General features: G+C 34.4%; 1 protein-coding gene across 9 annotated transcripts in view; it reads right to left on the reverse strand.

Annotated features, from left to right (window-relative positions):
• The window catches only part of TASP1 (taspase 1), a 258,318-nt gene that overhangs the window by 201,764 nt on the left and 36,900 nt on the right, over positions 1-19,654 (reverse strand). For all 9 annotated transcript variants that reach the window (XR_010376678.1, XR_010376679.1, XM_064475888.1 and 6 more), the window contains 2 exons: positions 13,322-13,406; positions 4,498-4,577 (listed from right to left, as the gene is read on the reverse strand). Coding sequence is in view for 7 of the 9 variants with exons in the window: in XM_064475888.1 (XP_064331958.1) it covers positions 4,498-4,577; positions 13,322-13,406 (165 nt within the window). In the remaining 2 variants the exon portion in view is untranslated. The remainder of the gene's footprint in view (positions 1-4,497; positions 4,578-13,321; positions 13,407-19,654) is intronic.

A 19,654-nucleotide genomic window follows, 5' to 3' on the forward strand; every position in this document is an offset into this window, starting at 1 on the left:
CAAGGGCAGGCAAGAGGGGGAATGGGCAGTCATTTGTTTAATAGGACAGAGTTCCTGTGTGGGTTGAGGAAAAAGTGGAAATGGACAGTGGTGATGGTTAAATAGCACTGAGTGTACTTAGTACCACTGAGTTATACACTTAAAAATTATTAACATGGTAAATTTTATGTTACGAATATTTTACCACAATAAAAGAAAAGAAGTGTGAAAAGAAAAAACTCTGTCAACCAGAAGTTCATATCAAACAATAACAAAAAAAGTATTTTCAAAGTAAAAGCAAAATAAATATTTTTTTCAGATAATTAAAGCTGAGAAAAAATTTCACTACATCTACAACATCACCAGAAAAGCTTTATTAGCATTCCATGCTGAAGGAATTGATGCCAGGAAGAAATTCAAATCTATATACAAGAATGAAATATGAAATTACATGTCAAAATGTGTAAGAAATTTAAGATAAACCTTAGAATGACATTCTAAAAGCTTTTGAACACTGAAGAGGGATAATAACCTACAAGTTATGCCCCTCAAAATGGTAACTGAATATAAAACATTATCATTAACCAGCATCAACACAGAATTTTATTTCTATTGAATGTTAGACAAATGGCTGAATATAGGATGGCATTTTTTATTTTAATCTAAATAATGGTTATAATTTCTCCTTTTAAATTCCCCATAGGTCAAAACTATCCTTTTCTGCAAAAAATGAATATATCGCTTAATTTTTAAATATCTTATTTATTTAGAGAACATTTCTTGTTGGTTGATTATATGTTATAAAAAATCTATGACATGTTATGTTTTTCTTATTAAAAATATAAAATACTAATGTATAGCCAAAGATAATTTTGCCATCCTGCGAAAAACCTAGTACTATTTTATAACTCATTTGTATATAAATATTGTGAAGTGAAATTGGCAGACTGAACACATGAATTCATTTCCATGCCCTACTAAAACCTTACCAAAAAAGAAATTTAAGGGGGGAAAAAGATTGATATACCAAGGGATGATTATAATGAGATGAGCAATATCAACGCAATTTTAGAAAATAGAAAGCAAGTGGACAAACAGTAACTAACTGGGCAAAGGAAGATGAACCCCAATGTCCAGTAGCCAAGACATCACAAAGCAAATGAATGCCTGCCAAAGTAAACTTGTGCCTGCCACAGAAGCATCAGGAGAACTCAGGATAGAAAGCACCTGGTATCTCTGAAAGCCAGGCTGGGGCTAAAAACAGGAGAACTGGCAGAAAAATGTCAAAAAGGAATATTAGATACCCAAATCCCCTCCTTGTGCCAGCAGAAAACATGGGGTGAAGTCTTTGGAGAGGCTGAACCAGATGGGCCCCCAGCTAGTAGACTTGGAACACAGCTGGGTGCAGGTATGGGGCTCCGCCTACAAGAGAGTTTTCCGTAAAAGTCTGATAAAGGCAAGGAGACACCTCCAGTGCCTTCCTTTACTCTGTACCAGAATACTGGCTATTGCCCTGCTGGAGCTGGGAAGACTTCTCCCTAATCCAAAAGAAAAAATGTATAGAGAAATGGTTACGCCTCCCACTTGAGGTCAAACAGATCTGCCCTCACAAAGCTGCCAACTGGCTTTCAGGCACCTCACTCACCAATATGAAAATAGCAGAGGGTCACTATTAGATACTTAAGGAAACTAGCTAACATGTATTAGGGTCTGAAACAAACAAACAAATACAAAATAAGACAGAGGAAGCAGAAACAGCAGATAAGAAGTTTTAAACCATAATACCCTAAGAGAGAGAGCAAAAATATTGAGTTTATGAAACAAGAACAGTATATCATGTTTCAAAAATATTAATTGCAGATGTATCTCTAGAACTTAAAACTATGAAAACCAAAACTATAAATTCATTGGAAGCAGTTTGAGAGATAAAATTGAAGAAACTTCCCAGACAGTAGGACAAAAGATAGAGATTTTTAAAAGGAGAAAAAATAACTTGAAAAGGACACATGGGATTAGAGCACAAGATCCAACATTTAATTCACAGAAATTAGAAAAACATAAGAGAGAAGAGATAGGGGAAGAGATTATTACACAGTTTTTTAAAAATTTCCCCAAATCAGAAGCACATAAATTTCCAGATGGGAAGTCCAAAAGAGTACCCAGTACAATGAATTTTTAAAAAGACCCATTCCAAGATATCACTGTGGTACTAAGAACATGGAATTAAGGACTTCCTTCCAAAGAGGAAAAATACACCACAAAGAACTGGGAATCAAAATGCCAGCGGACTGCATACTAGCAAGACTGGAAGTTAGAAGACAGAGCAACCTCTTCAGAAATGTAAGTGAAAGTCTTTTCCCATCTTGCATATACCAAATGAAGGATTAAAGTAAGAAAGAAAAACACATGGAATTCAGGAAACAGACAATCTGATTTTGGAGAGAGGAAAAGGGAATTCCAGAGTGACGGTGAGGAGAGATGACAGCAGCACGGCAGCCCCCACACAGCACCCCAAGTTCCCAGGGGGCGTGTCTCTGAGGGGAAACAAAACAGAACTGAGAGATGGGCTGCTCTGTCTGCCTGAGATAAGAACTCTACAGCAAGTTCCACTGGGGAGTTTTTAAGGTAGAATCATGCTGGGGAGGGTGAAAATTGAGGACTCTCACAATCCCTGCTGCCTCGCACATTCACATTTCTCTTCTTCCAGCCTCCAGACACTACAGCTGCCAGCTCTATGAATATTCATTTTGAACATGATATTACTAACAGTCAATCTTTATTATACACTTGCTATGATATATAATCATCTCTTTTTCATACAACTTGGTTTCCTTGGAACTAATGATTCCTCATTTTTTTTCATTTGATTAAATTCACAGATTACTTGATGAAAATTAAAAATTTAGGAGGATGGGGTATAGCTCAGTGGTAGAGCATGTGCTTAGCTTGTGCAAGGTCCTGGGTTTAATCCTCAGTACCTCTATTTAAAAAATAATAAAAAATTAAAATAAAATTAAAAACTTTAAAAACAAGTAGTATATGGTTTTACTATTTCTTTGTTTTATGCATACATATGTGGCCATGATTTTTTTAAATAGATATATAAAACACTCATACATATATACATATTTATAACCTCACTTTTTTAGTGTAAGTCATTATTAGATTTAATCATTATCAGACATCAGTTTTTATAACAATTTCTGGTTATGTCATATCATTTCATTGTAAGAATACGTGATAGTTTATTTACTCACATTCTTCTGCATTGAACATGAGGTGGGTTTTTTTTCCAATTTCTATAATCTTTTTTTGTTGTTGTTGTTTTCTCTTTTTTTAATTGAAGTATAGTCAGTTTACAATGTTGTGTCATTTTCTGGTATACAGCATAATTTTTCACCCATACATATACACGTATATATATTTGTTTTCATATTCTTTATCATTACAGGTTACTATAAGATATGAATACAGTTCCCTGTGCTATACCATATATAATCTTTTTCTTACGTTTTTCCTTTTTCTCCCTTCCTTTACTGAAGTATACTTGACATACAATATTATATGTCACAGGTGTATGATATAGCAATTCACAATTTTTAAAGGTTACACTCCGTTTCTAGTTAAAATACTGACTATATTCCCTGCGTTGTATAATATATCCTTATAACTTATTTTATACATAACAGAATTTTTTTATATTCTTAATAATGCTCATTGAGCACCCTTCTACATAAATCTTTGTCTATGTCTCTAATGACAAGTTCCAAGAAGCAGAATAAGTTTAAAGCTTTTGATCCGTGTTACTTAACTGTTCTCCAAAATTTCTGCTAGTTTACACTTATACCTACAATGTATTATGTTCATTTTACCACACACTTACCAGCAGTAATATAATATTTTTTAACTCTTTCACCAAGCAAGAGGAAGCAAATTTAACATGTACTTGTCTTAATTTGAATTTCCTTATTAGTTACGTTATATTATCTATTCATGCCTTTTGACCTTTTTTTTTTTTCTATTGGAGTATTACATGTATTTGCGTGGTTTTTAATTTGGTAAAACTCTTCATAGATTAAGGGAACATATCCTATTGTCATATTCATGATAAGTGTTTTTTCAGCTTAACTCTTCTGTAGTCACACTTTTGTTTTCCTTCCCCTGCACTTGGTACCTACATAGCCCTTCCCCAGTTCATGGATGGGTAAGTGTTGACCTATGTTTTCCTCTCTCTCTGAGTGGGTGGTATTACAGTTTTATTAGTAGTAATTATTTTAAGTAACCTAAAAGAGATCCTTTAGCAATACTTCTTTAAAAGCATAAGAAAGCAAGGAGGGGAAAACCTCAGGAATATAAAGATGGCTTTAAAATCAAATAACTTTCTATGTTTCTTTTAACTGAAACATTTCAACATATAAACTTTCTTCCTTAAAAAGAAGTACTATATGGATCAAAAGCAATGTAACACTTTCAGGTATATATGCTAATATAGCTTAATTTTCAGAAGTTTTTACTCACTTGTGGTCATGATGTTAGGAGGGCAAGAGGGTATCCCATGATCTACTGCCCATCTGTAGGCTCCTTCTCCAACTAAAAAGCTAATAACAGAAAAATAATTCTTTTAAAAATTCAGTGTCATCTTCTACATATTCAATAAAGTAATATAAGTAATATAGTATATCAATTGAAAAAATTTGCATATAGATACAATTCTAGCCTTACCTCAAAATAATAATATGGCTATATGCCAAAAAATTTTTCTTTTAATTTTTCCCCAAGTTAGAAATTTTACAATTGGAAACGGTACAATTTCATCTGCAATAACTAACAAGTGAAAATTGGCAAAATTCGACATAAGAAGTAAGAATGGTTGATTTCCCAGTGGCAAACATTAAGATTTATCTTGGATCAGCAGGGTTCTGTTTACATCACAAGATCTATTTAATCAGATTAAGAGTCAAAGGTTAAGTGAATGTCTTCAGATTCGGTATTCTTGCCTAGTATAACACCTGGATCTACCCAAAACGAGAGGGTTTCAGCCAGTGATGCCCAAACACAATGAGATGTGCTTACATTTCTAAGCACTGATGCGACAAAAATATATATCTGACTCGCCGAATCATTTTTTACTGTGGTAAAAGTAAAGTAGTGTGGTGTGTCCCAAAAGTAATTTTTTAACCCACAGACTGCAAGTTTTAACATAACAAAGTGAATAAAAGGCTATGGTTAGCTAACTGTAAAAGACTTTCTTTCAAAGATTTCAAATGGCATGCAGGATAATTAACCACCCCGTTCCCCAATGCAGTAACAGCGATCAGTTACCATAAGAATCAATCATTTCATCTCCTTCCACAGCCAACTTCTTAAAGATCTCAGCCAGCTAGTAATGGACTCCTTGAACTTGTGCCTACTCATTAGATTCCTGCTCCCTACTTTTTCTTTCTGTTCTTCTAATCATTCCAACACTAAAAACTCAAAGTAACACATATTGTGGTCTTGGGATTTGATTGCTAATAAGATGACCAATGACAGATTAGAAAAACAAAATCTAAGTAGATACTCAGAAATATATCCAAATGGTTCCAATGAGAAACCAAAAGGCTAAGTCCAACAACTGTTTTCCAATATATATAAAGGCGGGGAAGGAGGGAGCATTAAAGTAAAAAAAGAGGAGAGAGCAAGCCAACAAGAATAAACAACTTTACCTCTTCAAACTTCCATTTTTAAAAAAATTCTAAAGGACTCCAAAAATAGAAAAGTTTCTCCTATCCCTGTATCAAATGAAGACCCCTGCAAAGAAAAGCTGTCACACAAAGGTCAAATGGAGGAAAAACTGAAGCAGGAACTTGGCTGTGAGTTGAGCTGTCCTGCTGGCATCTGTAGCACTTCCTTCTTCTAGAAAAAGACTTTGATACAAGAAATAACCTCTCTTCAATGTGAAGATGTAAAAGAGATATTGAACTAGTAAGTTAAATGATTGGGACATAAGTCTGGAGCTGAATGTAGTATTCTCAGCACGCCCACTGGTCATTTGGGGTTCAATCCCAATATCTGGAATCCGAAGTATTTTATAAAATATTCTTAGTTTTATTTTTCATTTCTTAATCATTCATAGGTTTAATTCTAAGTAAAATCAGTTGGTGTCATCTGCTATACAAGTTTTTAAATACTTTGGGTGTTTTACGATATTCATAGGAAGGTGAATATTTGGATGCTATCTTATGGATAAGAATACTGAATATCTGACCTTTCCATGTAACAAAAATTACTTGTCTAGTAGTTCGTTATCATACAGAATGGCATAAAACTGCTTCTGAAATCATTTTAAAATGCCATAAAGCTACATGAGCTTTTACTAAAAACTATACTATCAAAAACAAAAAATCACTTTCCAGAACATGAAATTCAGTACCAATTCAAATTTATCTCAAATATTCTGTCTCTCGAAGGAGAAAGCTTTTAGAGAAGTTTCACGTCAATGCATTGGAAAACCCCATTTTTAACACATCCAGAATCTGACCATTTCTCACTACTTCCACTGCCACCACCTTGGTCTGAGCCACCATCATCTGTTACCTGGTGTTGCAATGGCTTCATCACTTCCATGCTTGCCTTGCTCTGTCCCCTGCCTCAGCCTACTCTCAACACATCAGCCACCGACATCCTTGTAAAACCCAAGTCAGATAATGACATTCCCCTTCTCAAAATCCTGCAAAAGTTCTTGTGAGGACTCCAGCATAAAATCTGGAGCTTTCACAAGAATCTACAGGCTCTCGAGTGATCTGATCCTCTCTGCTCCCTCCTCACCTCTTCTCTTCTTCTTCTTGCCCCCTTGCTTACTCGACTCCAGCCGCTTGTAAAAACCCAAACATGCCAAGGGGGCTCCCGCCTCTTCCTTATTTCCCAAACGGCAAATTCCCCCATCTGTTTAAATATACCTCTTTGATGAGGTCTATTGAAAACTGTACCCCCACACACAGCCCTCCTCTACTCAGGATTCCCAAACCCTCTTATTCTGTCCTTTTTACATTTTTTCTTTTTTCCACCTTCTTACATACTATATTCTTTATAATTTACATATTATCCCTATTGTTTAGATTTGTCTCCCTCAAATAAACTGTAAGCTTCATAAGAGCAGAGATCTTTGTTTTTCATTGATGTTGATATATCCCAAGCACTCAGAACAGTGCCTGAAGCACACTAAGCATTAAATAAACACTGGCAAGAGATTAAACAAAATAATAAATGAGGCTGTCAGAATTCTCTAGAGGACAGCATTTTCCTTGTGCTGTGCTCCCCTTACCTTAAAGCAAATCTGAAGTAGTATATCAAACAAAAGCAGCACTCTGCTGAGACCAGCACTGAGGTGGGGTGATGAAACCCTTCAACAAGCCGGCCTGTAAGTGCTGTGGCAAGTGTCAGCACAGCCCAGCACCCGGGAAGAGCCATCCGGGCAAACGCAGTGATGTCACTGACAATCTTAAGGATGGGAACCACCCATACTCAAAGAACTGCAACACTATAATCAGTCTAAAAATGTGTAATTTGGTGATTCAGAAAGCTCTCAAAACTGCTTAAAATACATTATTCTGGATAAGAAAGATACAGGAGAAAATGAGAGCAGCTTCTTTGCACTTAAAAACAGTTCAATCTACTTTTCTTATTACTTCTTTAATTATCATAAATACACAAATTTGAAGAAAGACAAATTGGTGGCTTCTGATTACTTTAAGCATACAAACACATAAGTGTATATAAAGGAGTCTGCTCTATGTGGAAATAAGATATAACAATCAAATTAAATAACAAGGATTAAACTCTTCTTAAAAATTGCATTACAAAAATTTTCAAACATATACATTACAGAGAGGAGTGTAATGAACCCCATGGATCATCACCCCATTTCATCAATAATTAATGCATTTACATCCCTAGCCAGATTATTTGGAAGGAAATATCAAATATCATATAACTTCAAATATAAATATTTTAGCATGTAACTTAAAAAATGACTTTTTTAAAAAACAAAAGCACAATATAACCAATTGACACCTAAAAAAATTAACAATAAATCCCTTAGTATCAAAATAGTTTATTCAATCAATGTCTTATTTCCCTAATTGTCTCATAAAATTTTTTGCCACTATTGTTACTTTGTTTCTTAAACTGTTTCGTTTGAATGGGAATCCAACAAATCCACACATATCTTCTGATTAGCTGATAGGTCTCTTATGTTTCTTTTAATCTTTAGGTTTTTAAGTTTTCTTTGCACATTCATACAATAAAAGTACTAAAATCTGAATAAATGTATGAAATACAATAGATTAATAGTATTCAAAAGTAAGCAATGTACCAAAAATTAAATGTACCTCTCAAAAAATCCAAGTGTCTAAGGAACACTTTGGCTTTCAATCATATTAAACATAAAGTAACAATGCTTTTCTAGCTTTCCCTTTTTTATCAAAAGAAACATAATTTCCAAAAATTGTGACTTATTCTGTTAGGAGTCAGTAAATTTTTTTCTGAGAGGGCCAGATAGTAAACAGTTTAGGCTTTGTGGCCAGATGACATCTCTGTTGCAACAACTCAACTTGGCCTTGGCAGTAGACAAACAGCCACAGACAGTATGTGCCCAAATAGGGATGGCTCTGTTCCAATAAAGCTTTATTTACAAAAACAGGCAGTAGGCCAGATCTGGCCCACAGGCCATTGTTTGACGACCCCTGTTCTAGATGGTAAATAAGGCCTATTAGAGTTGCACCCTATCATGATGGGAGGAAAAAAGTTCTGAAAATATACTTTTATAAATAAAATTTTAAAGCTGGAGGAAATGTGACACAGTTTATGATAGTAGTCCCATCAAATTTATGAAGATGTCAAATACTCTACTAGTCCGATCAAACGCCAGTACTTAACCAATGCCTATCATGGTGGCAATAACCAGAAAATTAAAAAACAAAAAGTTCTCAGCTAATAGAAATACCATTCTGCCTAAAGTTTTGCTCAGGATTTTTCTAACAAAGCAATAAGAGTTGATAAAAGCCTAACAAGTTTAGATAGAGCTGAAGCAGATACACTCCCTGCCTTCCTCAGCAAGGTATACAGACAAATGAACTTGTTACTTTAAAGACTTCTTAGAAAATATGCATTATATGCAATGCCTTGCTGCCCACACAGAGTGGCCTGTCTCTTCAACAGATGCCACCAGACGACTATGGTTTTTAAGTGTTCAATCTGCTTTTGATAGCTTTTCTACCCCTATGCCTGGCATACAGGAAGTAAATCATAAATTTGCTAAATGAAGGAATGGGTAAGTGAATGAATAATGAAATGGGTATGAAGAATTACTTCTTACTATTATAAAAGGATTCTACTCCCCCACTTATAAATTCTAATCTGCTGCCTCCAATGTGTTATGGAGGGACTCCATAAATTTCTAATAGCATAACAGTGATGAAGTATGCTACTCAGTTTCTTTATCTACAAAATGTGTGTTATCCTCATAAATCATCTGATGATTTTATGAGATAATGCATGCAAACCACACAAAACAGTGCCTTTCATAATGTACAAATGCAATAAATGTTAGCTATTATCATTACAGAATTAGATAATTGGATTTATTCGGGTTGTATGTAAATAAGTGCAAAGTAAAAACATGATAAATTTGGCTTTGTTGATTTTGGATACTCCAGGAATTTTTTTTTTTTTTTAAGTACTGCAAGTATAAAGTAAACTTCCAGGTACATGAGAGATTTCTTCTTCTGGTCAAGGTGGAGTAACAGGGAATACATTTACACTCTTGCCTTAGCCAATGAAAAGAAAACCAGACAATATATAGAAAATAACAGTTTCTCAGACACTAGACAGGAGGCAAAATACGACAGTGATCCTTGAGAGAAAGGGAACAAACGAGGTAAACTTATGACTGCCCCCAGCCTACTGCCTGGAGTTTCCAGGCCACAGCGCAGGAAGAGTCCTGCAGTTTCTCTGAGCTGAAGACATAGAGCTGGGCATCCAGAAAAGCCAGGGCAGAGAACCAGAGAGGAGAGAGCAGCACAGAGGAAGGACTCTGGAAATCTGCAGAGTCCCCCTCTAGTCTTCAGCTGAGTAGAGAGCAGTGTATGTGTAGGAGGAAATTACCCAAAGCCTGGGAAAGAATAATATTAAAGTTTTAGAGGAAACAGTCCCCAAGTTCACTAAGGGTGAGGAAGAACTCTTGTCCCACCCGTCAAAATTAAAAACCTCATTCTAATTGCATCTGTTATAGTATTCAGAAGGGTTCTGCCCAACAGCAAAGCAAAATTAGCTCAAGGCTAAATGCTTCTCTGGTTGCATGTAACAAAATATAAAGCAAGACCTGAAAGGATGAAACTGTCTCTAAATAAATTAACTACATCCTAGAATTAAAATACAAAAATATCCAACACCAAATAAGGCAAAACTCACAATGCCTGGAATCCAATAAAAAATTACCAAACATGCAAAGAAGCAGGAAAATGTAACCTATAATGAGGAGAAAAATCATTTAATTGAAGACCACCCAGAAATGACAATGATGATAGAAATAGTAAACAAAGATGTTTTAAAGTTACTCTAACTCTATGTACATGCTCAAGAAGCTACAAGAAAGACTGAACATGTTAAGTAGATACATGAAAGACATTTTTTAAAGATACAAATCAAACTTCAAGAGATAAAAGCTACACTGTCAGAAATAAAAAATAAACTAGACAGGATTAACAGGTGATTAGATATTGCTGAAAAATAATTAGTAAACTTGAAAACAGCAATGGAAACTATTCAAAATGAAACAAAGAGAAAAATGAATACAAAAAGTAAACAAATTATCAGTGGTCTGTAGAACCATTACAAGAGATCAAATACACGTGTAATTGGAGTCCTGGAGGACAGAAGAGAAGGAGGGATCAGAAAAATTATCTGAAGAAATAATAGCCAAAATTTTTCCAAATCTGATGAAATATATATTCCCTACATTTCCAAGAAGCAAAATGAACCCAAACCAAAGACATTACAAGAAAAGAAAGCTAGACCAATATCTCTCATAAGAATAAATGCAAAAATTCTTTGCAAAATGTTAGCAAATTAGATCCAACAACATATGAAAAGGATAATATATTATAACCAAGTGGAGTTTATCCCAGGAATGCAATTGTTGCTTTAACAGTCAAAAATCAACCAACCACTATATTAACTGACTAAATAAGAAAAATTATAAAGTCATGTCAATACATGCAGAAAAGCACTTGGAAAGTACAGTATCTATTCCTATTAAAAACTCTCAGCATGCTAGGAAAAGAGGGGAACTTTCTCAAGATGATAAAGAGCATCTATGATGAACCTACAGCATCCATCAGACATACCCAGAATGCTTTGAGATGACAGCATTATCACAGACTAACTTCACTTATACAAGAAGGCTGCTTCTGGACTTCCAAGTCTGTCTTACTGATCTTTTACATACCCTTATACCTAAATCAACCTGTTTTAGTTACTATAGCATTACAGTAATCATAATGGCTATTACCTTTGATCTGTTCCAAATTGTCTTGGCTATTGTTACACACTTATTCCTCCAGATAAATTTGAGAATCTGCTTGGTAAATGATATGAGGAGTGCAGGGAATGGGGTTCTGGTGGGTTTGTAGATAAACTTTAAAATAACTTTCATAGGGTCTATGCTATTTTTCTCTTTAAAAAAAATAGGCTACTTTTTTCAGGGGGAGAGAGATAACTAGGTTTATTTATTCATTATTCTTTTTATTTTTTTAATGGAGATACTAGGGATTGAACTCAGGACCTCATGCATGCTAAGTACACGCTCTACCACTGAGTATAACTTCCCCCCTATGCTATTTTTCTTGTCAACTAAAACAACTGCATTGTTTCCTCCCTACTGGGCAGGTGTCTTCAAAATTGGTTTGCTTAGATTTAATCATGCTTTATGTATAGTAGCAAATATGGGTGGAAGAAAACAATCACATTTAAATTAACATTGAGGGGAATACAAATCCTGAGACAGTATCTTTGTACCTATTACTCCCCTAAAAAGGTCTGGATAGTAGGACTCTGTGCATGTACTAAACAAACACTTAGTAAATTTTGGATTGGTGACTTTACACCAATTAAACAAAACAGCATGGTTTTAACATAAATTATGAGAAAAGTATACATTCGAATTTTTTAATCACTTTCTCTACTTTCAGAGTTATAAGTAAACATATAAATACCAAGCAAACACATATTAGAAGTGATTTCAAGAAATCAGATTTGCTTTTCCTTATCTTTGCTTTCTTGAAAACACATAATATTGGAAATTAATATTTCTTTGGAATTTTTTCATAACTGACCCTTCTAGTATCACAATTAGACACCTGAAAAGTATATAATGAAAAGGATATCTTGAATATATTTGAGTAAAAGGTTTCAAGATTTTTCAAAACTATATTCATTTATTATCTCTGACTTGAAACTACAGTAGTCAAACAAAGTGATTCCTATGGTACCCCATCACAACTTTCAACACAGGATGTTACTGTAACCCTCACAGCCAGGCATGCTAGACACATACTGAGTATAAAGGAGTATGGAGGCATATTTGTTAGTATTGTTAGGCTTGATAACAGGATGGTGATTATATTTCACAAACACAGAGAAATTTACAAAATTGTTGAGGGGTGAACTGTGATGGTGAGGATTTGCTTGAAAACAGTACAGGAAAAAAAGAGACGTGTGAGACAGAGAAAGGGCAAAACTATGGTGAATTATTAGATGAGAAGTTTACGAGGGTTCTTTACAATGTTCTCTCTACTTTTACAAATATTTGGAAAGTTCAAAGTTTTTTTTTTAATGAAAATTGTATGTTAATGCTGGAGAAAGATGTAATCATACTAATCTCAGGGTCACAATGTATATCTCCAGAAGAGAAAAATTAAGCACTTTTATTCTAAGAACTTCTCAAAATTAAACATTAGTTTAGATTCTGGACCCAAACGTGTAAGATACTTTAAAGTTTCATAATAAAAAAGAACCCCAGTTGAGCACTAATTAACAGCAAAAGCATCTCTATAATCAACTACAAAACAGAAAATTAACTCTGATCTCTCTTCTGCTTTAATCTGTTCTATTCTGTTCCAATCGGAGCTCTATCAAGTATACAAAATGTTCCAAGATCACAGAACAAAGCATGTCTTCCTCTCAAAGGCAAGCTACTACTGGTGTGTAACCAACAGCATAAGCCTTCTGTGTATAAAAATAGCCTTCAAACACTGCATGCACCAGAGACCAAAGACCTGGGAAAGTCAAAGAACAAAGAAGTTACCAGGGAGGAATCCGGCCGGCCGAGAGCTTGCCCTTCTGCCCTTCGCACAAGAGTCTGTTCGCAACTGAGACTGGGTTCTTGATTCCTAAAAAATAAAATTGGTGCAGAATGAAGTCAGGAAGTCTTCAAGTTTCCTACTCAGTTTTGTGGCTGTTTCAATAAAACAACTTTTAAATATCTTGGAAAGCTCTTCTTTAAATATACTAATGAAAACCCTTAATGATCATAAACAATCAGGATCAAATGGACAAAAATATGAATACCTACAGGTGCAAGAAAAGAACAAATATAAAACATATATTCTTGTTTTGTCATGCGCTGCAGCAGCAAAGACTGAATTTGAAATGATACAAATTTACATTAGGTTCCCTTTTAATAGATTTCAGAAGAGAATTTTAAAAATAAACTGAAAATTTGGCATCTATTATCAAAACCATGTATTTCCTCTAAAGAATAAACATGATTACAAACAGCTTCAAACGTACCTTGGGGAGAAAAATTAATGGCCAAAAATTTTAATTCTCACCTGCAGGAGAGACAGAATAAAGAGAAAGTCCTACAAATGGAGAAAAGGTGGGGAGAAGAGGCCAACTGTGTACAAGACTGAGCCAAAAGTGAAGTTCAGATAGTTTCCAGGAGGAAAAACAGAACATGAACTGTGGTGAGAAGACAGTGCTTATCTGGGAGGTACAACAGGACGAACAGTATGTGTTAGCATGAAAAAACTGTCAGGATGACAATGACAGATACGACAGTGATGATGACAGAAGACGGTTATAGTAACTTAGGACCCTCCAAGTGCCAGGCCCAGTGCCATACCTTCCATGCATCAAATTGTTCAATGGATCTTTCAACTCTCTCACATAAGTACACCTATGAATGCTATCTAATTACTGAGAAAACATTTACACAGAGGGTGAAGTTGCCTGCCTAGGATCACATGCTGAGAATTTTAACAGAGGCAGCTAAGCTAATAAGACCATGCCCTTAACCACTAACCTATGGATTCCTCTCAGGACACTATTAATACAAAAAACAAAACAAAACAAAACAAAACCCAGTAGTGGGACATAAAGAGAATAAAAATTCAAATGAAGGTCACCAGGGTTGATTTAAAAAAAAAAAAACTAGACATTTAGCTAAACACCAAAAACTTCGGTCACCAAAAAAAGAATGAAATATCAAAAGAAGGAAAAGCATAGATATCTGCACTAGCTCTTAAAATAAAATGTATTTCTGTATATTATGATTCAATATTGTAAAGACATTGGTAATTACCAAATTAACTTTTAAATTCGAAGCTATAAATTCTCCATCAAAGCTAACTCTTAAACTCATCAGGAAAGCTTTGTTAAACTTTGAAAAAAGGGAGGAAGAGATACTCACCTTACAAGATATCATTTTTTATTAGAAGGTATTGTGAGTGTGGTTTGGATACAAAATAGACAAATGTATCAACGGAATAGAATAAAGCTAAAGTTGAGACACAGACACATGAATGTGGAGATTTAAACATGATACAGACAATATTTCCAATGAGTAGGAAAAGGATGGACTGTTTATGAGAGGCAGAAAGAGCACAGAGTGATGGGAGTCAGACTGTTTTATAACTGTACCAGCTATCAGTTGATTGCTTCTCAGCTGCAATTCACCCTTGGTTGTCTGGTGGATGAAAATGGATACGGGCCCTTTGAGTATGTTTCCTCAGCCAACTGGCAAACTGGCCAGCTTTGTCAGCAGAGGGCACTGGAGACGCACTGTAGGAGGAAGGGTGGCTTGCTAGCCAGGCCCCTGGAGAGCACCAGTTTCTCTTACCCTCTGGCCCACAGGGTACTCTCCAGCCCTAAGTGCCTGCAGGGTGCAGCTTTCTGCAGCATTTGGACATCACATGCTTTCCCCAATTCCTGACTCATGCCACAGCAGCAGAGTGGACAGCCCAGAAGGAACAGGATGGTACCCAGATCCTCACTGATCCCCACACTCTCTCCTTAGCACCACATTCAGCAAAGTGTCCTATGGGGCTGGCTGCCTAGTGAGCCCAAAGGCCCATCTCCATCCTGCACAACAGAGGTTTAATTTCCATGGCTCCCTGTCCTTGTGTGCCCATCTACCAGCCTGAGCCCCACAGGGTTGTTTCTGCTCTTGTAGTGACTGTGGCCTGAGTAACCCTGCAGCTTCTCTGCCGAACAATAGGCTGCAACCACACCCTCTTCAGTGAGGTCTGAACCCCCTTCCAAGTTCATCCTTACTTGGGTATTCTCCCTGTGCCCTTCATATTAAGCTGCTCCTGTTTAAATTGCTGTGTGGTTTCCTTCTCCTGGTTGAACCCAGACTGATGCAGTAACCATGGACAAACTACTAAATCTCTCCTGTCTCTCAGTTTCCTCACCTGTAAAACAGGGATGAAAGTACAGACCTCATAAGGTTATTGTGAGAGCTAAATGATTTAATATACCTGAACTACTGAAGAACAATGCATGGTATGTAATAGTCACCCAATAAATGGCACTTATGATTACTATTATTCAATGGATTATATAGGGATAATCTGTTGGTCATTTCAGAAAAATATAAACAATGCATTCAAGAGGCCAATGAAAATAAATTATACATGTATTTGAAAAAAAAATACGTGACTATGCTTACAATTATGAGCAAGAGAAACCTTAAGAAATACAAAATACAAAAGCCACAAGAGGGAAAGTATTATGGTTGACAAACAAAATTTTAAATTCTAATATGATAGAGAACATTTTACACAGAGTTAAAATGCAAGCCACACAAGAGGTATAAATAGTCAGTTCATGGAGAAATGCTAATAACCTTTAAAAATATGAAATTTCATTAAATACCAATAAAATCTCATAATAAAAGAAATAAAAACTAATTGAAATGTCCTTTCTTACCTATCACAAAAATCAGAAAAGACAGAGAAGATTGTAACAAATAATAAGTAAACTAACCTAACTGACATATATGGAATATACATCCAACAATTGCAGAACACTTTCTCTTTTGAAGTTCACATGGAACATTCATCAAAATATACCATAAGCTGAGCCATAAAGCAAGCCTCAAAAAGTTTCAAGGGGTTGGAATTATTCAGAGTATGTTCTCTAATCAATGACATTAAACTGGAAGTCAATAAAGTCTCTGTGCAAATAAATTTGACAACTCATATGAAAAAGACAAATTCTATGGAAAACACACATAAGAAAAAATACAGATATTCTTAAAACTGGTTAAGGAAATTGAATCCTATTTATTTAAGACTTCCCACAAAGAAAACTCCACTAATTCAAAATAACTAATGAATTCTTCTAAACAATTAAAAAGACATCATTCCAACCGTACACAAACTCTTCCAAAGAATAGAGGAAGAAAAAAAAAATACCAACTCATTTTATGAGGCCAGCCATAAAATGATTGCAAGACCTAAAAAGAATATTGTAAAAAAGTAAAATTAAAGCCTATCTGTTATCTGAACATAGATGTCAAAATCTTAAACATCAGCAAATCAAATCCAGTGGAATATAAAAAGACAAAAAAATATATAATCAAAAAAACTTTATGCCAGAAATAAAAAGTTGGCTTAACATTCAAAAGTCAACCATAAATTTCATCATTATCTAATGAAATAAAGGAGAAAGTCATAACTCAAAGATGCAGAAAAGCACTTAATGATATTCAACACCTATTCATAATAAAAACTACCAGCAAACTAAAACTAGAAGGAAACATCCTCAATCTGGTAAAGAGCATTTATGAAATTCCTACACCGAGTAGCACACAGTACAGTGAAACATCTAATGCTCTCCCGCTAAGATCAGGAACAACAACTTTTAAAGAAACATAGGAAATTTTAAATATTAGAAAGGAAAAAAGCAAAACTTCCATGACTCAAAAATAATCTGACTGTGGACACAGAAATTACAGGAGAATCTATTTTTCTAAATGCTTGCATTAATAAGTGACATTATCACACCACTAAATACAAGGGCAATATATAAAACTCAACTGTATTTCTATGTATAAAAAATAATCAGATATTGAATATTTTAAAATATATATTTACAATGGCATCAAAAACTAAGTATCTAGAATAAATCTAATAAAAGATATACTACAAACCATAAACAATGCTGAGAAAAAAATAGTAATATTTATATAAAAGTACATGTTCCATGTTCATGAACAGGAAGAATTAATATTGTCACAATGTCCGTTGTCCATATGTGGTTCTATTCATTTAATATAATACCAATCAAAATCTCAGCAGGGTTTTACTATGGACACTGACAAATCGATTCTAAAAATTTTATGAAAATATTATAAACAGAATAGCCAATAAATCATAAAGGGAAATCATAAGGGGAAAAAAAAGTTAGAACTTTTATACTACCAGATTATCCAGATACAATATAAAACTATAGTAATCAAAACAATGTGGCACTGGCAATAGACAGATCAATGGAATAAAAGGTATAGAAATAAACCATTACACATATAGTCACCTAATCTGCCCACACAATTCTGTGAGGAAAGGACTGCCCTTTTTATTAACAATGACAATGAGCCATTTGGATATCCGTAAGAGGGAAAAAGTTAATTTCAGTTGCTAGCTCACATACACTAAAATTAATCTGAACTTGGTAAGAAAGCTAAATGTGCAGAGTGAAAAACAACAGAACTACTAAAAAAGAATAGTATGGGCTATTTTAAAAGCTTTAGATAAGCAAAGATTTCTCAAACAAAATACAAAAAAAAAAAAAATTAACCATAACATAAAAGGTTGATAACTTAAACTTCATTAGAATTCAAAACTTCTGTTCATCAAAAGACAGGATTAAGAGAGTGACAACAGACTGGGAGGAGATATTCATAATACATGTATCTGACCAAAGGAGCTAAATCAAAAACATATAAAGTATTCCAGCAATCAATAAAAAATATAATCCAATAAAAAGTATGCAAAAGACTTGAACACACACTGTACAAGGAAACCTAAATAGACAATAAGCATATGAAAAGATTCTCAATATCATTAGTCACCAGGGAAACTCAAATTAAAACAATAATACCACTACACACATATCAAAAAGGGCTAAATTTTAAAAAGAATAAAAATCCCAAACACTGGCAAGGATGTAGAAGACCTGAAATGCCTCAGACATTGCTGGTGGGAGTACAGATTGTAGCACTACTTTTGAAAACCGTCTGACAGTAACCACTAAAGTGAAACACATATGTACTTCAACTTACCATTCCAAATCCTAGTTTATACCCAAGGGAAGTAAGTGCATATGTCTACCAAAAGACACATATGAAAATGTTCACTGGAGTTTTATTCACAACAATCAAAAACTAGAAATTATTCAAATATCCACTAAAAGGAGAACAGAGAAGTTATTATATTTCCTATTATATATCCATGCAGTAAAATGCTACTAACACGAAAGAAAAAACTACTGCGGCACAAGTTATAAATCAATCTCACAGGCCCAGCATTAAGAAAAAGAAACCAGACACAGAAGCATACGGTTCCATTCATTCGAATCTGAGGAACAGGCGAATTAGTCTATGGTACCTGAAGTCAGAATTAGAGGAAAATGAGGCGGGGAAGGGCAGGAGCAGAGAACAAGAGATATGAACTAGGAAGAGGCTTAAAAAAAAACCCTGGGAGTTTGGAAATATTCTATATTTTGACATGGAAATATTTTATGTCTTGATTTAGATGGTGCTTTACATGGTTATATACATCTAGAAATTCATGAAGCTTTATACTTGAAATTTGTGCCCTTCATATATATTTTGCTTTAACAAGTGAACTGCAAAATATTAGATATATCTTATATGTACTGATGTGGAAAAAGATTCCAAAGCATCCTGTTTAAAGAAAAAGAGAAAGTTTCATAATAATATGGACATTTTTTTTAATGATATGTGCAAAACTATGTTTCTACTACATATAAATATGGATAAATGCACTTTGTTTTACTGGTTAAACCTCCCAAGGAGAATTTTGGAGGGAAAGATTTGGAAAATCAAAGATAAATTTTATTTATATCATTTGAGCTTTTTAACAATAAAAACATACTCGTGTATTTCAAATAATGGCAAAATTAATAGAATATGCTAATTCCCATTTTAAATGCAATTTCTTGAGAGTATAGAGGAAAATGATTAAACTCTAACCAAAGACTTGAACATAAGCTGTTTCACTGTTTTCTTTAAAACTGTAGCTAAGATTTCATTTTAAATTCAGTAAAAGAAAAAAATGTTTGTTTTGCACACTATTCCAAGCAAGAATGGTGAAAACAACTGGGCTAAGTC

This window comes from Camelus dromedarius, chromosome 18, assembly GCF_036321535.1.
Source record: "Camelus dromedarius isolate mCamDro1 chromosome 18, mCamDro1.pat, whole genome shotgun sequence".
Taxonomy (NCBI): domain Eukaryota; kingdom Metazoa; phylum Chordata; class Mammalia; order Artiodactyla; family Camelidae; genus Camelus; species Camelus dromedarius.